Source organism: Pseudonaja textilis, chromosome 7, assembly GCF_049901715.1.
Source record: "Pseudonaja textilis isolate UNSWEBS1 chromosome 7, rPseTex1.2, whole genome shotgun sequence".
In the NCBI taxonomy this organism is placed as follows: Eukaryota; Metazoa; Chordata; class Lepidosauria; order Squamata; family Elapidae; genus Pseudonaja; species Pseudonaja textilis.
In genome coordinates this window covers 50,408,930-50,426,021 of record NC_141996.1, presented here as the reverse complement: position 1 = coordinate 50,426,021, position 17,092 = coordinate 50,408,930, and the positions used below count along the sequence as shown (strand labels likewise).

General features: G+C 38.9%; 1 protein-coding gene across 2 annotated transcripts in view; it reads right to left on the bottom strand.

The window, feature by feature from the left end:
* Positions 1–9,962, bottom strand: part of IL10RB (interleukin 10 receptor subunit beta) — a 28,661-nt gene extending 18,699 nt beyond the window's left edge. For both annotated transcript variants that reach the window (XM_026700582.2, XM_087937582.1), the window contains exons 1-2: positions 9,154–9,962; positions 5,659–5,782 (exon numbers count right to left, since the gene is read on the bottom strand). In XM_026700582.2, coding sequence (XP_026556367.1) covers positions 5,659–5,782; positions 9,154–9,208 — 179 coding nt within the window. In that variant the 5' untranslated portion in view covers positions 9,209–9,962. The remainder of the gene's footprint in view (positions 1–5,658; positions 5,783–9,153) is intronic.
* Positions 9,963–17,092: the final 7,130 nt, after the last annotated feature.

Sequence of the window (17,092 nt, the reverse complement as noted above, 5' to 3'; positions counted from 1 at the left end):
CTACTAAGAAGTCCAGTTCTTTTTATTCAGGATAAATTTTAGATAAAAATTAAGGCTGAACTTAATTTAATTTAATTTGATAGTTAATTTGTGATGTAGTATATTACATAGAAAAGTATTTTCTTATTTATATTCTTTTTAATTGAAGCAAACAACATTATCAAATGAAGATGGAAATGAATAAAAAAAAGGACAAAGTTAAATATGAATCACACACATCCCAATAAAAATGTTTAAAAGTTAAAAAGAAATTTACAGAATTAACAACAATATTAAAGATTTCTACCTTCAGGTAAATTTGTACAAATGAAGATAATATTCTAGAAAATGGTTGTTAATATCTATAAATGATGAAGATATTTCAGTGAAGTTATTCTTAATTGTAAAGTTCCTCCAAAATCTTTGTATTCTAAATGTACTTCTTCATTGATGGGATGTATACTATGTGCACAATTATCAGGCAAATGTGTATTTTGACTATATAATCATTTTTATTCATATTTTCCACCTTGAAGCTGTATAAACTTGAATGCCTAGTGGATATAAGCATATCAGATGATGTGTATTTGGGAAGGTGTGGCTTAAGGCGATCAACACCCTATATCCAAGTGTGCATAATTATTAGGCAGCTTCTTTTCCTCAAAGCGGGCCAAAAAAGAGATTTAACTGATTTTAACTGAAAAATCAAATCTGTAAAAAGTATTTCAGAGAGATAGAGCACTCTTGAAATTGCTATGGTATTGGGGCATGATCACAGAATAATCAAACGTCTTATTGCAAATAGTCAACAAGGCCTCAATAAAGAAGCCTTGTTCAGAAAAAAAGATGAATATTAACTGCCAAAGATTTGAGAAGAATCAAATAATAAATCACATAAGTTACCAGTAACCCATTATCCTGCAGTGCTGTCATATTTCAGAACTGCAACCTACCTGTAGTGCCCAGAATGACAAGTGTTGAATGCTCAGAGACATGGCCAAAGTAAAGAAGGCTGAAACCTGACTACCACTGAGCAAGACACATAAGTTGAAACAGCAAGACTGGGACAAGAAATACCTAAAGACAGATTTTTCAAAGACTTCCTGGACTAATGAGATGAGAGTGACTCTTGACAGACCAGATGGATGTGCCCATGGCTGGATCAGTAATGGGCACAGAGCTCCACTTCGACTCAAGACGCCAGCAAAGTGGAGGTGGGGTATTGGTATGGGTTGGTATTATTAAAGAGGAGCTAGTTGGACCTTTTCAGGCTGAAGATGGACTCAAAATCAACTCCCAAACCTACTACCAATTTTTAGAAGATACTTCCTTCAAGCAATGGTACAGGAAAAAGTCTGCATCTTTCAAGAAGACCATGATTTTTATGCAGGACAATGCTCCATCGCATGCATCAAAGTACTCCACTGCGTGGTTAGGTAATAAAGGCCTTAAGATGAAAGAATAATGACATGAGCCCCTTCCTCACCTGACCTAAACCCTATTAAGAACTTGTGAGCCATTCTTAAATGGGAGATTTGTGGTGAAGGAAAACAGGACACCTCTCTGAACAGTGTCTGGGAGGCTGTGGTTGCTGCTGCACAAAAAGCTGATCATCAACAGATCAACTGATGACTGTAATTGAAAATAAGAGTGGCTATGTTGGTCACTGATTTTTTTTTTTAAATCAGAAATATTTATTTGTACATTGTTTGTATATTATTCTCACTTTAACAGATGCAAATAAACAAAAGAGATGGGAAAATTTTCATTTTACATTTTAGTTGCCCAATAATTCTGCACACATGGATATTTTCCTAAGAAAGCCAACACTTCAGTTTTACTTTCTTAAATATTCAGGTTTGAGATTTATTAACATTTGGGCTTGATCAAGAGAACTGTAGTTGTTCAATAATACAATTAATCCTCCAAAATACAACTTGCCTAAGTAATTGTGCACAAAGTGTATGTTGCATTGCAAAGTAGTCTCTACATTAGAGAGCCTAGCTTGCATAGAATATTATGGACATGCTTTGAGTATGCGAAGATTTGTGGCATACTGGCCAAATCTGCAAACCTGCTTATTCTGTCCTTATCATTAACCCAACTTACTCTTTTTTAAAAAAATAAGGGAAATGCTACAATAAATCTAAATGAAGGTGACTTCGTATTATGGAGTACAGCTGATAAATAATTGCATGGTGAAAGGTTTTGAATGTGGGACAGACTATTTTTGATAATATCAGAAGTGGATCTGTGGGAAAATAGACTTGAAAGAAAAGGAAAGAAGTGAGAGAGAGAAACTTGAATGCAGGTAGTCCCTGACTTACGACCACAATGGAGCCCAAAATTTCTGTGGCTAAGTGAGACATTTATTAAGTGAATTTTGCCCCATTTTATGACATTTCTTGCCACAGTAGTTAAGTGAACTGCTGTAGTTGATAAGTTAGAAATCTGGCTGTTAAGTGACTTTGCTTGTCAGAAGGTCGCAAAAGGGAATCACATGATTTTGGGATACAGCAATGGTTATAAGTATGAATCATCCTGGGGATGCTGCAGAAGGTTGTGACTCGTAAGTGTGAAAAACAATTGTAAGTCATTTTTTTTCAGTGCTGTTGTAACTTTGAACGGTCACTAAATTGACTGTTATAAGTCAAGGACCACCTGTAATTGCAGAAATTAGGACTAGAAATTACGTGAACTAGTGGTAGAAATTGGTTAAGTTCCTAACAGAATTAATGCAAAACATAATGAGGAAGCTGTTACAAAGTGTCTAAAAAGTGCCTGGAGATACACTAATGGAAAAGCATGAAAAAGGATGCTTTATAGGCTAATGAAATGAAAGAGGCTATGTATGAGGAAAAATGGATAAAAGAGAATGATTGCTAAAATGATAATGAAAGTGACGTTTTGCAATAAGCCTCCAGCAGAACGAATATAGTGAAAGGTAAAAGTGAAATTATTTGGGTGAACTCAAAGTGAAACAGTGCTAGAAACATATGTTACAGATTTATGTGAGTTTAACAATGTTGTATTGAATAGTAAAAGAAAAGGGAAAATGGAAAAGAAGTCAACTACTATGAGAAGGGTTTTAAAAATGGCAAAGCTTCATGTGCAGGTGGGATAACTGGAAAAGTGTTAAAATCTTTGTAGAGTGGCTGAAGATGGGTCTTAAAATGAGTCTGAAGATTCCATCTCTGCCTGACAATTGGAAGAAGGCTGTTATTGTTATCTTATATAAAGGGGGGGAGGAAAGTGTCAGTGTAAAAACTGAAGAGGAGTTAGTTGGTTAAGAATTCCTGGAAGTTGTTTGAGAAAAAAAAATTATTGAAAGGATATAAGGGGGAAGCCAAATTTGGGAAGCAAATGTGTGTTGATTTAGAGAAAGTATAGGATAAAAGCAATAAGCTTCAATTATGGAACCTTTTGTATATAGTGATAAGAGCAGCATATGATGAGAAAATAAATGGTACATTTGGTGAATGGTGAGGAGGGAATAAAGCGAGAATAGGTAATTTGCTCTAGGCTGGTTAATGCATTCATTGACAAATATGCAAAAAATGCATAGTGTTGTTAGAGATGTGCTTATTAGGGACACAAAGGCACGCACTTTTGTGTATGTACACACACACACACACACACATATACAAAAGTGTATTGTTGGCTGAGAACTCAAATGATTTATATAATCATTTGAGTTCTCAGATTTATAATGGCTCAGTATACAGTGTAAGATCAGCCAATCCTAAAGAAAATCAACCCCAACTGTTCTTTGGAAGGACAGATCCTGAAGCTGAAGCTCAAATACTTTGGCCACCAAATAAGAAGAAAGGATTCACTGGAAAAGATCCTGATGTTGGGAAAGATTAAGGGCAAAAGGAGAAGGGGACAGCAAAGGATGAGATGGTTAGATAGTGTCATCAACCCAAGGGACCTGGATTTGGGCAAACTCTGGGAAGAAAGGGGGGCCTGGTGTGCTATGGTCCAGGTGGTCGCCACGATTTAGCAACTAAACAATACAATATAGTATAATTCAGTATGGATTAGTGATCTGTAAATTAATGTATCAAAGATAATTACGTTGGTCGAAAAATGTCATGGACAAATGCATGTGATAATAAATGCAACAAACTGCAGCAAGTAGATTAATTTTTATGCCTTTGGTCTAAAAGACCCATTAGGGCTTATTTTGGGGGGATGTCTTATAGGCACCAGCAGCAGCAGCCCCATCCAGCAGGAGCCCACCCACCCACCCACTCTGTCCCACTGTCTGTCTGCTCGCACCCACAACAGAGCAGACAGCCATATGGTGTGCCACTGCTACCACAAGGTCAGGCAAGGCAGGTGGCTGTGGGGTGGAGTTGCCCCATGCACCCCATACCCATGCACCTCAGGACCTCTGCAGACAAGCCACCCATGCTCCACCACTTGCTCATCAGGTGCCACTGCTATGGAAACATGGGGTCATTAAAGTGCAGGGTGCACTTCGAGCACTTGAGACGACACTGGACCACATGCCACTCCATGCAGCGTGCTGTGCGAAGAGGGCCTCGACATCCCCTTGGACCACTCTGGGAGCCCAGTTGAAGGTGCTTGCAGGCCGGTAGTGGCCCTTGATCAGATGCATCTCCTGGGCGAAGTCAGACCAGGTCCTCTTTGAGACTGGTCAGGCGCATGGGACACGCCATAATTTGGGGTAGGGCTTATATTAGGCACATGCTTAAAATTATGCTAGGGCTTATTTTCTGATTGGGTCTTATTTTCGGGGGAACACAGTAATAATGTATTTTTCTTGTACTTCGTTGTTTGTGAGTGGGAATTAGATTGTTAACAGGAACATAAAAATAATGTGAATGCAATGTGTCTAGTAAAATAAGATGAGACAAGAGTCAGGGATAAATGTGAATTTCAAAAGTGGTTTGCCATTGCCTGCTTCCTAGGGCTCAGAGTGTGTGACTGGCTCAAGGCCACTCAGCTGGCTCTGTGTCTAAGACAGGACTAGAACTCAATCTGGTTTCTAGCCTGGCATGTTAACTACTCCACCAGACTGATTTTTTCCCCCCACACTTTACTTGATGCTTTACTATTACCAGCTCCTCATAATATATTGATAGATTGGGTAGAAATATTAAATTAATTAATTTTTAATGTCAAAAAGTTGAGGCAATAGGGATAGATCCATACACCGTTCCTATCATTTTCAGCTACAAGGCATTTTATCTTTTCTTTGTTGTTTCATCCTTAGCAGATATTCTCTGTTAAGATGTAAAAAAAGCAATCTGAAGAGGTCACATGTGAAGACATCATAATTATATCTCCATAAAATACTTGATATATTTGATAATATACCTGATATTTTGTTTTTTAAAGTTGCCTGTACATGTAAAGTTCATCCAATTCTGGAATATAGGTTATCCTAAAATTAATGTTTGTGGTAAACCATCACTAGTTTCTTTTTAAAAGGTTACAGAACTTTTGGAATATATGCACAATATAATTCAAATTTCATATTATAAGTTGTTATCCAAAGAAATTTTCCTCCCATATAAATGGATGGGAAAATAAATTTAGAGAATAAGCTGAAATATATTTTCAATTGTATAAGAGAACATGTGAATAACATAAAAGAAACAAATTACATTTTTCATATGTAGTATGAAAATTATCCATTCTTACATTTACCTTTTATATTGAATTGTATAAGTTACATTTCCTTCAGAAAAATTTGATGGATCCCATAGGAGAACACTGTTAAGCATAACTGAATTTAATCGTATGTTTTGAGGCTCTTGGATAATTGCATGTACTGTAATATGAAAAAAATAAATATTGTTCAATGCATGATTTTGACATTCTTTCATTGACAGCACAAACAATTCACACATAGATAGATAGATAATTATATAGTGATGTAATTTCCCAAAATTTTCAACTGCAAGTCTCAGCTGGTTAATAAAGAATAAACACGGTGTTGAAACTCTGAATCATATTGCCATTTTGAAGATTCCTGAAAATAGATTCCTGTAGTTTTTCACTTCAGAGGCAGAGCGTAACAAAGTTATCATCATCAAAAGGAGGTTTCTGAGTTTAGCAATCTCCTGAATGACATGACTGGAAACTGGTTTTGTCATTACCCAAATGCTACCAAATGAATATGGAAATAGAAACCCAGATAGATTACATCATAAAGCCTCTGGTAAAAAGCACTTTTAAAAACCTTTTATCTTTGTTGCTGCTGCTGCAGATAGGAATGATCTCCTCTTGGGAAATAAATGAATAGAAGAGAAACCAGGACAGCACCCGTTTTCACCAATATAGGGAGTGCTAGTGCTGAAGTCTGGGTCATTTTATGGATAATGGATCTTTAAGCAAATGCTTGTAAATGTTCCTATCCTACTATCCAGAGTCTATTTTGTTGTTTGATGTATATATATCCCATCTGAAAGTAAAAAACAAATTGGGAAAGGTGGGGAAAAAATGTTTCAATCTGATCAACTACCGATATGACTTCATGATTAGTTTTACTACTGTAAATGGTCGTGTGTGGGAAAATATACATTTTCTTTTTTTGACCATCATTCCACTGTTTTATAGCAAAATGTTTCTATATAATTCCAAGCATTTTGCGATCTGACCAAGCTAAATCATATGGAAGTTTTGATAGCTTTCTGAGATGTTGGCTCGATATTTTGATGATGAAATCAATCATATTGCCATGCCTGTTTATGCTGTGCATTCTGCAAAGATATACAAAACACATTCTGGGCCAATATCTTTGGTAAACTTTCAGTCCTGACAACGAGGAGAAAGTAGGTGGTAAAGCATGTGTTATTCTGCTCTTTTCACCTCATGGCTTTTTACACTGAATGGAGCAGGTTATAAATTCCTCTTCATGTGAAAGAGGTGTTCTATCCAGCAAATGTGGCCATAGGAGAGAATATTCTCCTCCTCTGACTCCCGATCATTGGATCAGAAGATTTGAACTACAAGATTGAAGCTAATATCCCTTCTCTGGGCAACCTGCTTGAATTAATGGTGATTAAGTTCAGAAACTGTTTGAACAAATGTTCTAAATTCATCTAGTTGGGGTTTCCCCCACTTTTGACAGTAAAACTGCCTTGACCACATTGTGGAAAGAGAGAAAATGATTTTTTTTTTCTTCTTTCATAGGAAAAGCTGCCTGTTGTCACTCTAATGGGTAACATCAATTTGAGCCATGGAGAAAAGTTTCTTGGGGTGGGCATGTAAGGTATTAAAGGGATATTTGGGGATATTTCCAGAAACTCACCATAGGCCGAGACATATGGCTGGGTGTCATCAGCACATTGATAATATCTCAGGCCATGGTGGCAGATGGTCTCACCCAGCAGCTTCACATAATGTTAAACAGAAGAGGAGAAAATACTTGAGGAAATACTTGAGGAACCCTGCAAAGCAGGGGATAAGGTCCAGACCTTTCTCTTCCTATCAACATGCAGAGGTGCTTTTTTCAAGAGGCAACTGGACTTTCTTTTTTTGTTTAGTTTGTTTTTTTGTTGAAGACACTTCACTTCTCATGCAAGAAGTTTCTTCAGTCAGAACAGAGGAAGGAAGTGAACCGGGACAACACAGAACCTCCCACTTCCAACCCCCAAGCCACTCCAGAAGGATAGCATGGTTGATGGGATGGACGGCTGACAGTAAAATGGAGGTAAAAGCATTCAAGAAAGTGTCTTTAGTCACCAATTAGACATAAGTTCAATAGGAGACTTACTGAGCAGGTCAGGACCTTTACTTATCCAGGTGTTCATTTTCAATTTTCCACTTGCTGGACTAATCAATTGAATGAGCTTAATTTAAGAGCCCAAAGAGCATTATTTGTAATTAATAAATATGCAAATATAGTACTGTAATAACTATGCTCCCGAAGCAATTAAATTAAACTTGTATCTGTGATGCTCACTTGTGCACCTATAAGAATATTTGCAGTTAGAAACCATCAAATCCAATTTCCTAAAAGCTTATCACACATCCCTTATTCAGCTACCAACAGTATTCTATGACTAGAACTATGAGGTTGCCTTAGAGTCTGGTCAAAGCAAATCCTTTTGGGAATTTCCTTTGTCCACTCAGTCAGAGAAGTTTGTTTCTTCTCCGAGGTGAGAAATCTGTTGTGAACTGGAATACTTGGCTCTTCTCTCCTGGCAACATCCACCACTGCCTTGAAAAAAACTTCGACTAAAATGCAAAGAAGACTTGAAACCAAGATCCAAAGATATTTTTCCAAGAGGCAATTGGACTTTGTTTTTCCTTGAAGACACTTAGCTTCTCATCCAAGAAGCTTCTTCAGTTCTAACTCAATGGTGGAGAATGGAAGGATTTATATTCCTTGCAGTCATCTGGTTGTTAGCACTCTTTCTGAGACTCATTGAGGTGACTTGGAGGTTTATATGTGCCCTCAGATAAACCTCCAAGTGGCCTCCACGACTCAGAAAGAGTCCTAATAAATCCTTCCGATCTCCACCTTTCAATCAGAACTGAAGAAGCTTCTTGAATGAGAAGTGAAACATCTTCATGAAAAATGAAGTTCAGTTGCCTTTTGAAAAAGCACCTTTGGGACAACTGTGAGCTGGAGACTGAGACTCTCCATAGAAATTTGGAACCAAGACGCTCAAAAAACCCACAAAGCCAGTTTCCCACTTCCACTGACAGTAGAGCATCTCACATGCCCCACACAGGATCCTTTTCTCCCTTGTCTGAATTGCTGTGTTACCCATCTATCTAGGCAGAGGTCTCCAAACTTGGCAACTTTAAGACTTGTGGACTTCAACTCCCAGAATTCTCCAGCCAGCATAGCTGACCATAGCTGGCTGGAGAATTCTGGGAGTTGAAGTCCACAAATCTTAAAAGTTGCCAAGTTTGGGGACCCCTGTATTAGGGTGACACGGCATGTTTAACCAGCAGTACCTTCAACCAGCGAGTTCTGTCAAGCCACCGAAGGACCTACCTCCTTCCCTTTCACTCGCGACCAAGTGTAACAAACCGAGCGCGCCGTTTAATACGTGAGGAGAGGCAAACGCAGCCGCCACTTTCGGCCAGAGAAAGGCCGCCCAACTTTTTCCAAAGCCTACTCCCAAGGACTGCTAAAAAATAAAAAATAAAAACACGCGGGTTTTCCAATCTAGGCTCGCTCCTTACTTGACCAGAAGACGCAGCCGCAAATTAGACACCACCAGCTTCTCGTCGGGATCATTCTCGGCTACCATCGCCGATCGCCGTCCTGGCTTGCCTCTACTACGCGACTTGCACGCGGGCCCCGTCGAATCCCCGCGGTGAATTCCTCAGGAATAGGCTCGGGCGCCCACTTCTTGGCAACGCCTCGTCACTCTGGGACGCTCTCGCTGTCTGCCTTCGCTTTGCTGCGCGTTGTTTCTCCGGAACTCACCGCACTCTTTCTACCCAACACGACTTTGTTTCCTTTTCTCGAGGTCCAGGTGAACCTTGGCCCCTGAACAAAACTGAGGCAGCAGTGCCGCCGCGCTAACAAACCCGGGAAATCCCTCTTTCCGTAGTTAGGGAAGGAGAAAAACAAAGCGCCTCCGCCCCCAAGTGCGCTTTGTCCGTCTGCCGAGCCAGCCACCCCGCATCAAAGCTCCACCTTCGTCGCTGGAGCAGCAGCTTCTATAGGAGCTACCTTTGGGTTCCTTTCCAAAGCGAGGGCGAAGGAACGGCTTGGTAGCAGCCGCTGCAAAACCTGAGGTGTTTTTTTCCCCGGGGAGGGTGGGGGTGGGGCATATGATAGCACCGATCCTGTCTTTCCGGGTATTTAAAAGCAAATAAAGCGATAAATTACGGGGAAGAGGGTGGAGGTGGAGGGGCGGGAGGCTGTGTGTCTTGCCGATTGGGGCGAAGAGGATAGAAAGGATTGCAGGTTGCGATTGTTGATATCTAACTTTGTAGAAACAAAATCACAACATTGCTTGAGGAAAGTGTTAAGCGCAAAGGAAGTTGTAATGCTGGCAAACCTAGAGTCACCTGGGTCTTTCTCATAGTTAAAAGTATTTCTGTTTTTTTATTCCACTAATTTAGCAATGTCTCTCCGTGAGATTACTGGCTTTCTTTTCAAATCAGGAAGGTCCTTGATTTGAAAAGCAAAACATGAAGAGAAATTTGCCTCATTCCATAAAGAGGAAGTATACTAAGTTTTCGCTCCCGTTTTCAATATCATGCAAGATGGAGCAAGCACCTGCATATTTAATCTTTTTTTTTTTTTAAAGTACAGTCCTTTTCTGCTTTTCATCTAACCTCAGCACATGCTTTGGAAATACTGTATCTCTTTTCTGCCACATCCTAGGACAGAGTCTTCATCTCACCAGAAATGTTTAACTCATTTTTAACTGCAACATAATCACAATATTATTCCAACACTGTCCTGTTGCAGCCTCAAAGCATATACAACATTCTTCTAGCTTTGGATCATTTATTACATTTTTTCTAAGAAATTGAATTGTGTTTTTAAAATAAATATACTGAACATATACTGTTCGATTTTATTCATTTTTACTAAAACCGGCATTTTGTAAAGTTTTGCTTTGTCTTTTGCTTTGTCTTCCACTTTTTTCTTTCACTTTGCCCCCACCCCCCCACCCCCCACTTAGACCTTTATTTTTTCCAATAAAGCATGGTCACCAGCTTAGAGCCTTTCTTCACTAGGAATTTTTTGCATAGCTCAGCCATTGCTGTATCACCATTTCCTGGGATAACCCAGCCTGTCCTTGCTGGCTGTTCAAATGAATTGATATCATTGATTGTACTGGTGAGATTATTTTGAAGATGCTGATCCTCCTCCTAAGATCAAGTATCTCCCCTAGGGGTTTAATCAGTGGTTAACTGCAGCTGGATTGGTTACCTGAAACAAAATGTAGATGCATTGACTCTGTGACAAACTAAGCAAGGAAAAAAAATGGGTTTGCAGGAAGGGACCATAGGTTATGCAACTCAACACACGCTTGTACTGTGTGTGTGTGTGTGTGTTCTAATTCTAGTTCCTGCTGGGGCACAAAGTGAGAGCTGCGTGACCTTGGGCCAGTTGCTTTTTCTCACAAAGCAAAGGACTTTCAAAATCTTGCCAAGAAAACTAGGGACTTGCTTGGGCAGTCTCCAGGACTAACATTCAAAGAGATATATGCATACACACAAAGAAAAGAGTTGAGTTTACCCTGTGGCTTTAGTGTAAGGGATAGATTAAATTGAAGGAATGCTTAATAAAGTATTTGTTGAGGTTCATGACTGATCTAAGTGCTAGAGCTGTAACTACATAGCCCAAAAAGCATTAAGAGTTGTTAACCTAATCCTACGTAGCTTTTTCTCTGGTAATATTACACTACTAACTAGACTAGAGCATACAAAACATTTGCTAGACCAATACTTGAATACAGCTCATCAGTCTGGAACCCACATTATGTATCTGATATTAGCACAGTTGAGAAAGTCCAGAAATATTTCACAAGAAGAGTTCTCTACTCTACTCTGCTCTATCTTATGAGTAGAATAAGGTATTCTACTCATTGTAGAATACCTTATGCCATCAGACTTGAAATTCTAGACCTAGAAAACCTTGAATTATGCTGTTCGGTCTGATCTAAGTATGGTATATAAAATCATACATTGCAATGAATTGCATGTTGATGAATACTTCAGCTTCAACCATAACAACACAAGAGTACACAATAGATACAAACTCAAGGTTAACCGCACCAAACCTGATTGCAAGAAATACAACTTCAGCAACAGAGTGGTCAATGTCTGGAATACCCTACCTGACTCTGTGGTTTCTTCCCCAAACCCCAAAAACTTTAACCTTAGAGTCTAAGGCTTAGACTGTCTACTATTGACCTCACCCCTCTCCTAAGAGGTCTGTAGGGGGCGTGCATAAGCGCACCAATGTGCCTACCATCCCTGTCCTATTATTTCTTTTATTTTTCTTATATGTACCCATTTCATGTATTCATAACTATGTATATACTTATACTATTATCTTGTAAGCAATTGACAAATGAAATAAATAAACAAATAAACAAACAAACAAATAAATAAAATAAACTTGCCCGGCTGCCTAACCAGGGCCAACTTTAGTCCTGTAACCTGGAACTCCATAAACAACTCTGCATCGAACAAACATAATGCACTGCATGCTTTATATTTGAGGAAACACATATAAAAGTAAAAAATAGTGCATCTGAGCAGTATGATTAATGTTCGGATTGTTTTTTTATGGAAGAGGCCCTGTACAGTAGCATCAGTAAAAATTGGTTTGTTTCTTGATTTATCTTAATATAGTATCTTTTTGTTTTGTTAAACAGAAGGGATAGATGAAACCTGAACATTTTTTCTCACTTGAGATAGTTCAAAAATAGAAATAGGAAGTAGTATTGCAACAAAAAGTCAGAAATTCAAACTGTTCACAACTAATGCATGTGGTTGGAAATCCCCTCATGAAATGCAGATATGCATAGTATCATGTTGGAAAATTAAAGAAGAAAATTCCCCACTGGAAAATCCAAGATTACCAGTGATTTGCCATTTCAGTGCTTTTTAATGCTTGATATTGCATAACACTAGCAAGGCTCAAACATTTTACTGCTTGAAACAATGTCTTAATTTTATACTGGGATGGAATATCATCTGCCATCTTACATGATTTTAATAAGGTAGGTTAGAGATATAAATGCAATAAAAGGCTCAGGAGGGGCACTTTAGGGATTGCCTTCACAAAAACAACATAAATGAGTTCAGGAACTTTCACTTTTTTAGATTAATTAATTAGCTTGATTTTTATCCTGCTTTATTATTTTTATAAATAACCAAGGGAACATACATAATACTCTCTCCTCCCTCCATTTTCCCCAATAACAACAACCATGGAGGTGAGTTGGGCTGAGAGAGAGTGACTGGGCCAAAGTCACCCAGTCAACTTTCATGTCTGAAGTGGGACTACAACTCACAGTAGGCCCGCACCTTAACTACTATACCAAATGGGCTCATAATGTTATGACACCCAAACCCAGACAAGCTGTAATTTGCTTAATTGAGGATGGTGGTGATCAAATTTTAAGCCATAATATATGAAGGTGGTTTGTTTTTAATACCTGAGTGGTTCTTGAACTGTTTGACTATTCTTTTTCCTGATCTCAAATAATGTCATATCCCTATTAAAGAAAACCAGACTATCTTATATCACACAAATGCCTCAGCTGTGGCAATTTTAAACTGAATCTTTCACTCACAAACAAGCTATTATAAATTGATCCACTAACCCGAGAATATGCCCAAATTACCTTCAGTTGATTGATAGCCCTCTTAAGAGTAATTGTATATATGTGTCTCTGTCACCTATAAGGTGACTCGATGTCTGTATAAAATAGAAGTGGGTTGACTTCAGAAGCTTTTTGAATCAAATTTGACTCTTAATTAACTACCAGTACAAATTTCTTGGCAACTGTATGCTTTCTTTCATGTTTTCCCCTCATATTTATCAATCCAGCCTAGTACTCTCTACGTAGTCTGCCTTCCAAATACTAAACAGGTCCAAATTATCTTAATTCTGGAACCCAAAGAGAGTACACACATATTTAGTATACTGTGGATACTGTGGAGGCTGTTCACAAGCGGAGAGGTTACCCTAAAAATGTCTGCTCCTACGCAATTCCTCATTTTCTCTCAGCATGGGAAGGGGTGAGAACAAGGTTTCTGTTTTAGGCTATAGAAAGGCACATATAGGAAGAATACTCTTTTAGATAGTATGTTTACAACCACGAAGAACTTCTTGTTAATAGCAGCACTTTGAAGTTTACAAAATAGAATACTAATCCTTGAGAGCCCTTTGGGTATAAAAGAAGTTGAGATAACAACACCAAAAGTTTTGTTTCAGTTAACTTTAGTCTTGCGCATTCTTCCCAGCTACTGTTGATATAACCAGGAATTGTACAGAATTTTTCTTTATTTAATGAACGATCAATAGATATTTGGCAATGTTAGACATATCTGCATCTCTTGCTTGCCATAGCACAAAGAAATCCCACAAATTATTTGTAGAGGGCATATCCTCATTACATTTCCTCCATCTCATTTTCACTCTGAATTTGGACTAAGGTGTTCAGGCATAAAAATAATATTTTTACTCATATTTTAATAGAAGCCCACCTATGTGGACATTTAAAGCACGCTGAAAAGGAGCACTTGGAATTTGGCAATATGTTGAAGTCTTATTACCCTGGTAGGTCTCCGGTGGGACCATGCCCTTCTGACTGGTCACAGGTTCTCTACTTCTATGACTATTTTGGTTGTGGATATAAGGTCAAATGACTTGACTGTGCAGGCTACTTCTTTTTATTTTGCCTAGTATGGGAATAACAACCTAGCTAGAAATGGAACTGCTATGTCTCATTAGTAAGCAAAAATAAGCTAGTCTCTTTATGTGATCCATGGTATTCATTAAGCTCATGAATTAACATGCCACTTTTGATAAAAAAGATCCAGCTACTGTTCAGTAGTTCTTTGGTGAGCCACAAATCCCTGCATGTTAACCACTCTACATTACCAAGAAAGGCATGGATTCCCTGCCAGTTAATGCTATGAGCTCATTGCTTTATACAGGTGAAACTCAAAAAATTAGAATATCGTGCAAAAGTTCATTTATTTCAGTAATGGAACTTAAAAGGTGAACCTAATATATGAGATAGACTCATTACATGCAAAGCAAAATAGTTCAAGCCGTGATGTGTCACAATTGAGATGATTATGGCTTACAGCTCATGAAAACCCCAAATCCACAATCTCAGAAAATTAGAATATTATGAAAAGGTTCAATATTCTAGGCTCAAAGTGTCCCACGCTAATCAGTTAATTAAGCCATAACACCTGCAAAGGGTTCCTGAGCCTTTAAATGGTCTCTCAGTCTGGTTCAGTAGGAAGCACAATCATGGGAAAGACTGCTGGCCTGACAGTTGTGCAGAAAATCATCATTGACACCCTCCATAAGGAGGGAAAGCCTCAAAAGGTAATTGCAAAAGAAGTTGGATGTTCCCAAAGTGCTGAGTCAAAGCACATTAATAGAAAGTTATGTGGAAGGGAAAAGTGCGGAAGAAAAAGGTGCACAAGCAGCAGGGATGACCGCAGCCTGGAGAGGATTGTCAGGCAAAGGCCATTCAAAAGTGTTGGGGACTTTCACAAGGAGAGGACTGAAGCTGGAGTCGGTGCATCAAGAGCCACCACACACAGACGGATCCTGGACATGGGCTTCAAATGTCATATTCCTCTTGTCAAGCCGCTCCTGAAAAAACAAACAATGTCAGAAGCCTCTTACCTGGGCTAAAGAAAAACAGAACTGGTCTGTTGCTCAGTGGTCCAAAGTCCTCTTTTCTGATGAGAGCAACTTTTGCATCTCATTTGGAAACCAAGGACCCAGAGTCTGGAGGAAGAATGGAGAGGCACATACTGAAAGATGCTTGAAGTCCAGTGTGAAGTTTCCACAGTCTGTGTTGATTTGGGGACCTATGCCATCTGCTGGTGGTGGTCCACGATGCTTCATTAAGTCCAGGGTCAACACAGCCGTCTACCAGCAGATTTTGGAGCACTTCATGCTTCCTTCCACAGACGAGTTTTATGGGGATACTAACTTCATTTTCCAGCAGGACTTGGCACCTGCCCATACTGCCAAAAGCACCAAAACCTGGTTCAATGACCGTGGGATTACTGTGCTTGATTGGCCAGCAAACTCCCCTGACCTGAACCCCACAGAGAATCTATGGGGCATTGCCAAGAGAAAGATGAGAAAGATGAGACCGAACAATGCAGAAGAGCTGAAGGCCGCTATTGAAGCATCCTGGTCTTCACCTCAGCAGTGCCACAGGCTGATAGCTTCCATGCCACGCCTCATTGAGGCAGTAATTGCTGCAAAAGGGGCCCAAACCAAGTACTGAGTACATACGCATGCTTACACTTTTCAGAGGTCCGATACTGTTCTATGTACAATCCTTTTTTGATTGATATCATGTAATATTCTAATTTTCTGAGATTGTGGATTTGGGGTTTTTGTGAACTGTAAGCCATAATAATCACAATTATGACAAATTGTGGTTTGAACTATCTTCCTTTGCATGTAATGAGTATCTCATATATTAGTTTCACCTTTTAAGTTGCATTACTGAAATAAACTTTTGCACGATATTCTAATTTTTCGAGTTTCACCTATATTACCTTCATTCTCCAGTTCGATGTTGTAGATGGGTAAACGTTAATTTTGGGGGCTTTCTCAATTCTTCTTGCATGTTAGAATACTCCCATCTTCTGTGTTGCTTGGCATATTTGCTTGAATTATGTGATCGCTTGGAGGATATGCAGAACTGGGGAAGTCCAGTGCTTTAATACTGAACTTTTGATAGAATATTGAACTCTTCCAGATCAAAAGGTTACTTTATACCTAGAGCTTTTTAGAAATCATTATGTGATTTTCAACTCAGTAATAGAAATTGTGTACCTCCTGGATGCTATGATAACCATGTAATATATTCTGGAAGATAGGCAAAATACAGGAGGAAAATTCCCTGGCACTCAAAAACACTCAGCCTGTTTTGTCGTAAGTTCTGGAGAAGCATCCGAAAGGTGGTTTTCTGCAGGTAGGTGATTCTGGGCAGCAGAAGAAAGGAACCTACATTCTACCTATGTAACATTCAAGAATGGGAGCAGAGTAACTTTCTTTGAGCTCATTACCAGGGTGTTAAAAGCAGGAAGTAAGGCAGGGCAATTTGTATACATGTTTTCCTTCTGACTCAAAGATGGAAAGCAAATTAACAGTGTCATGAGGAAGAGCTCATTATTAGGCCCTATCTTCATCCTTTCAAAGGAGATGTAGGATCAGAGAAGGTCTACCATAGGGCAAAGCTTTGGGGCTTTGTCTATGATTTGGCAGAAATACAGAACAGGTTGCTGCTGCAAGATACTTGTTTCAATTGAATGCTTATCTGAAAGAAAAGATGCATCCACAAAGTACCTATTAGAGGAAAGCATAATGGTCCAAGGTTGGCTGTAGATTTTCACAGATTGACTATTTTAACAGGCTTTTCTTCTAATATGACTT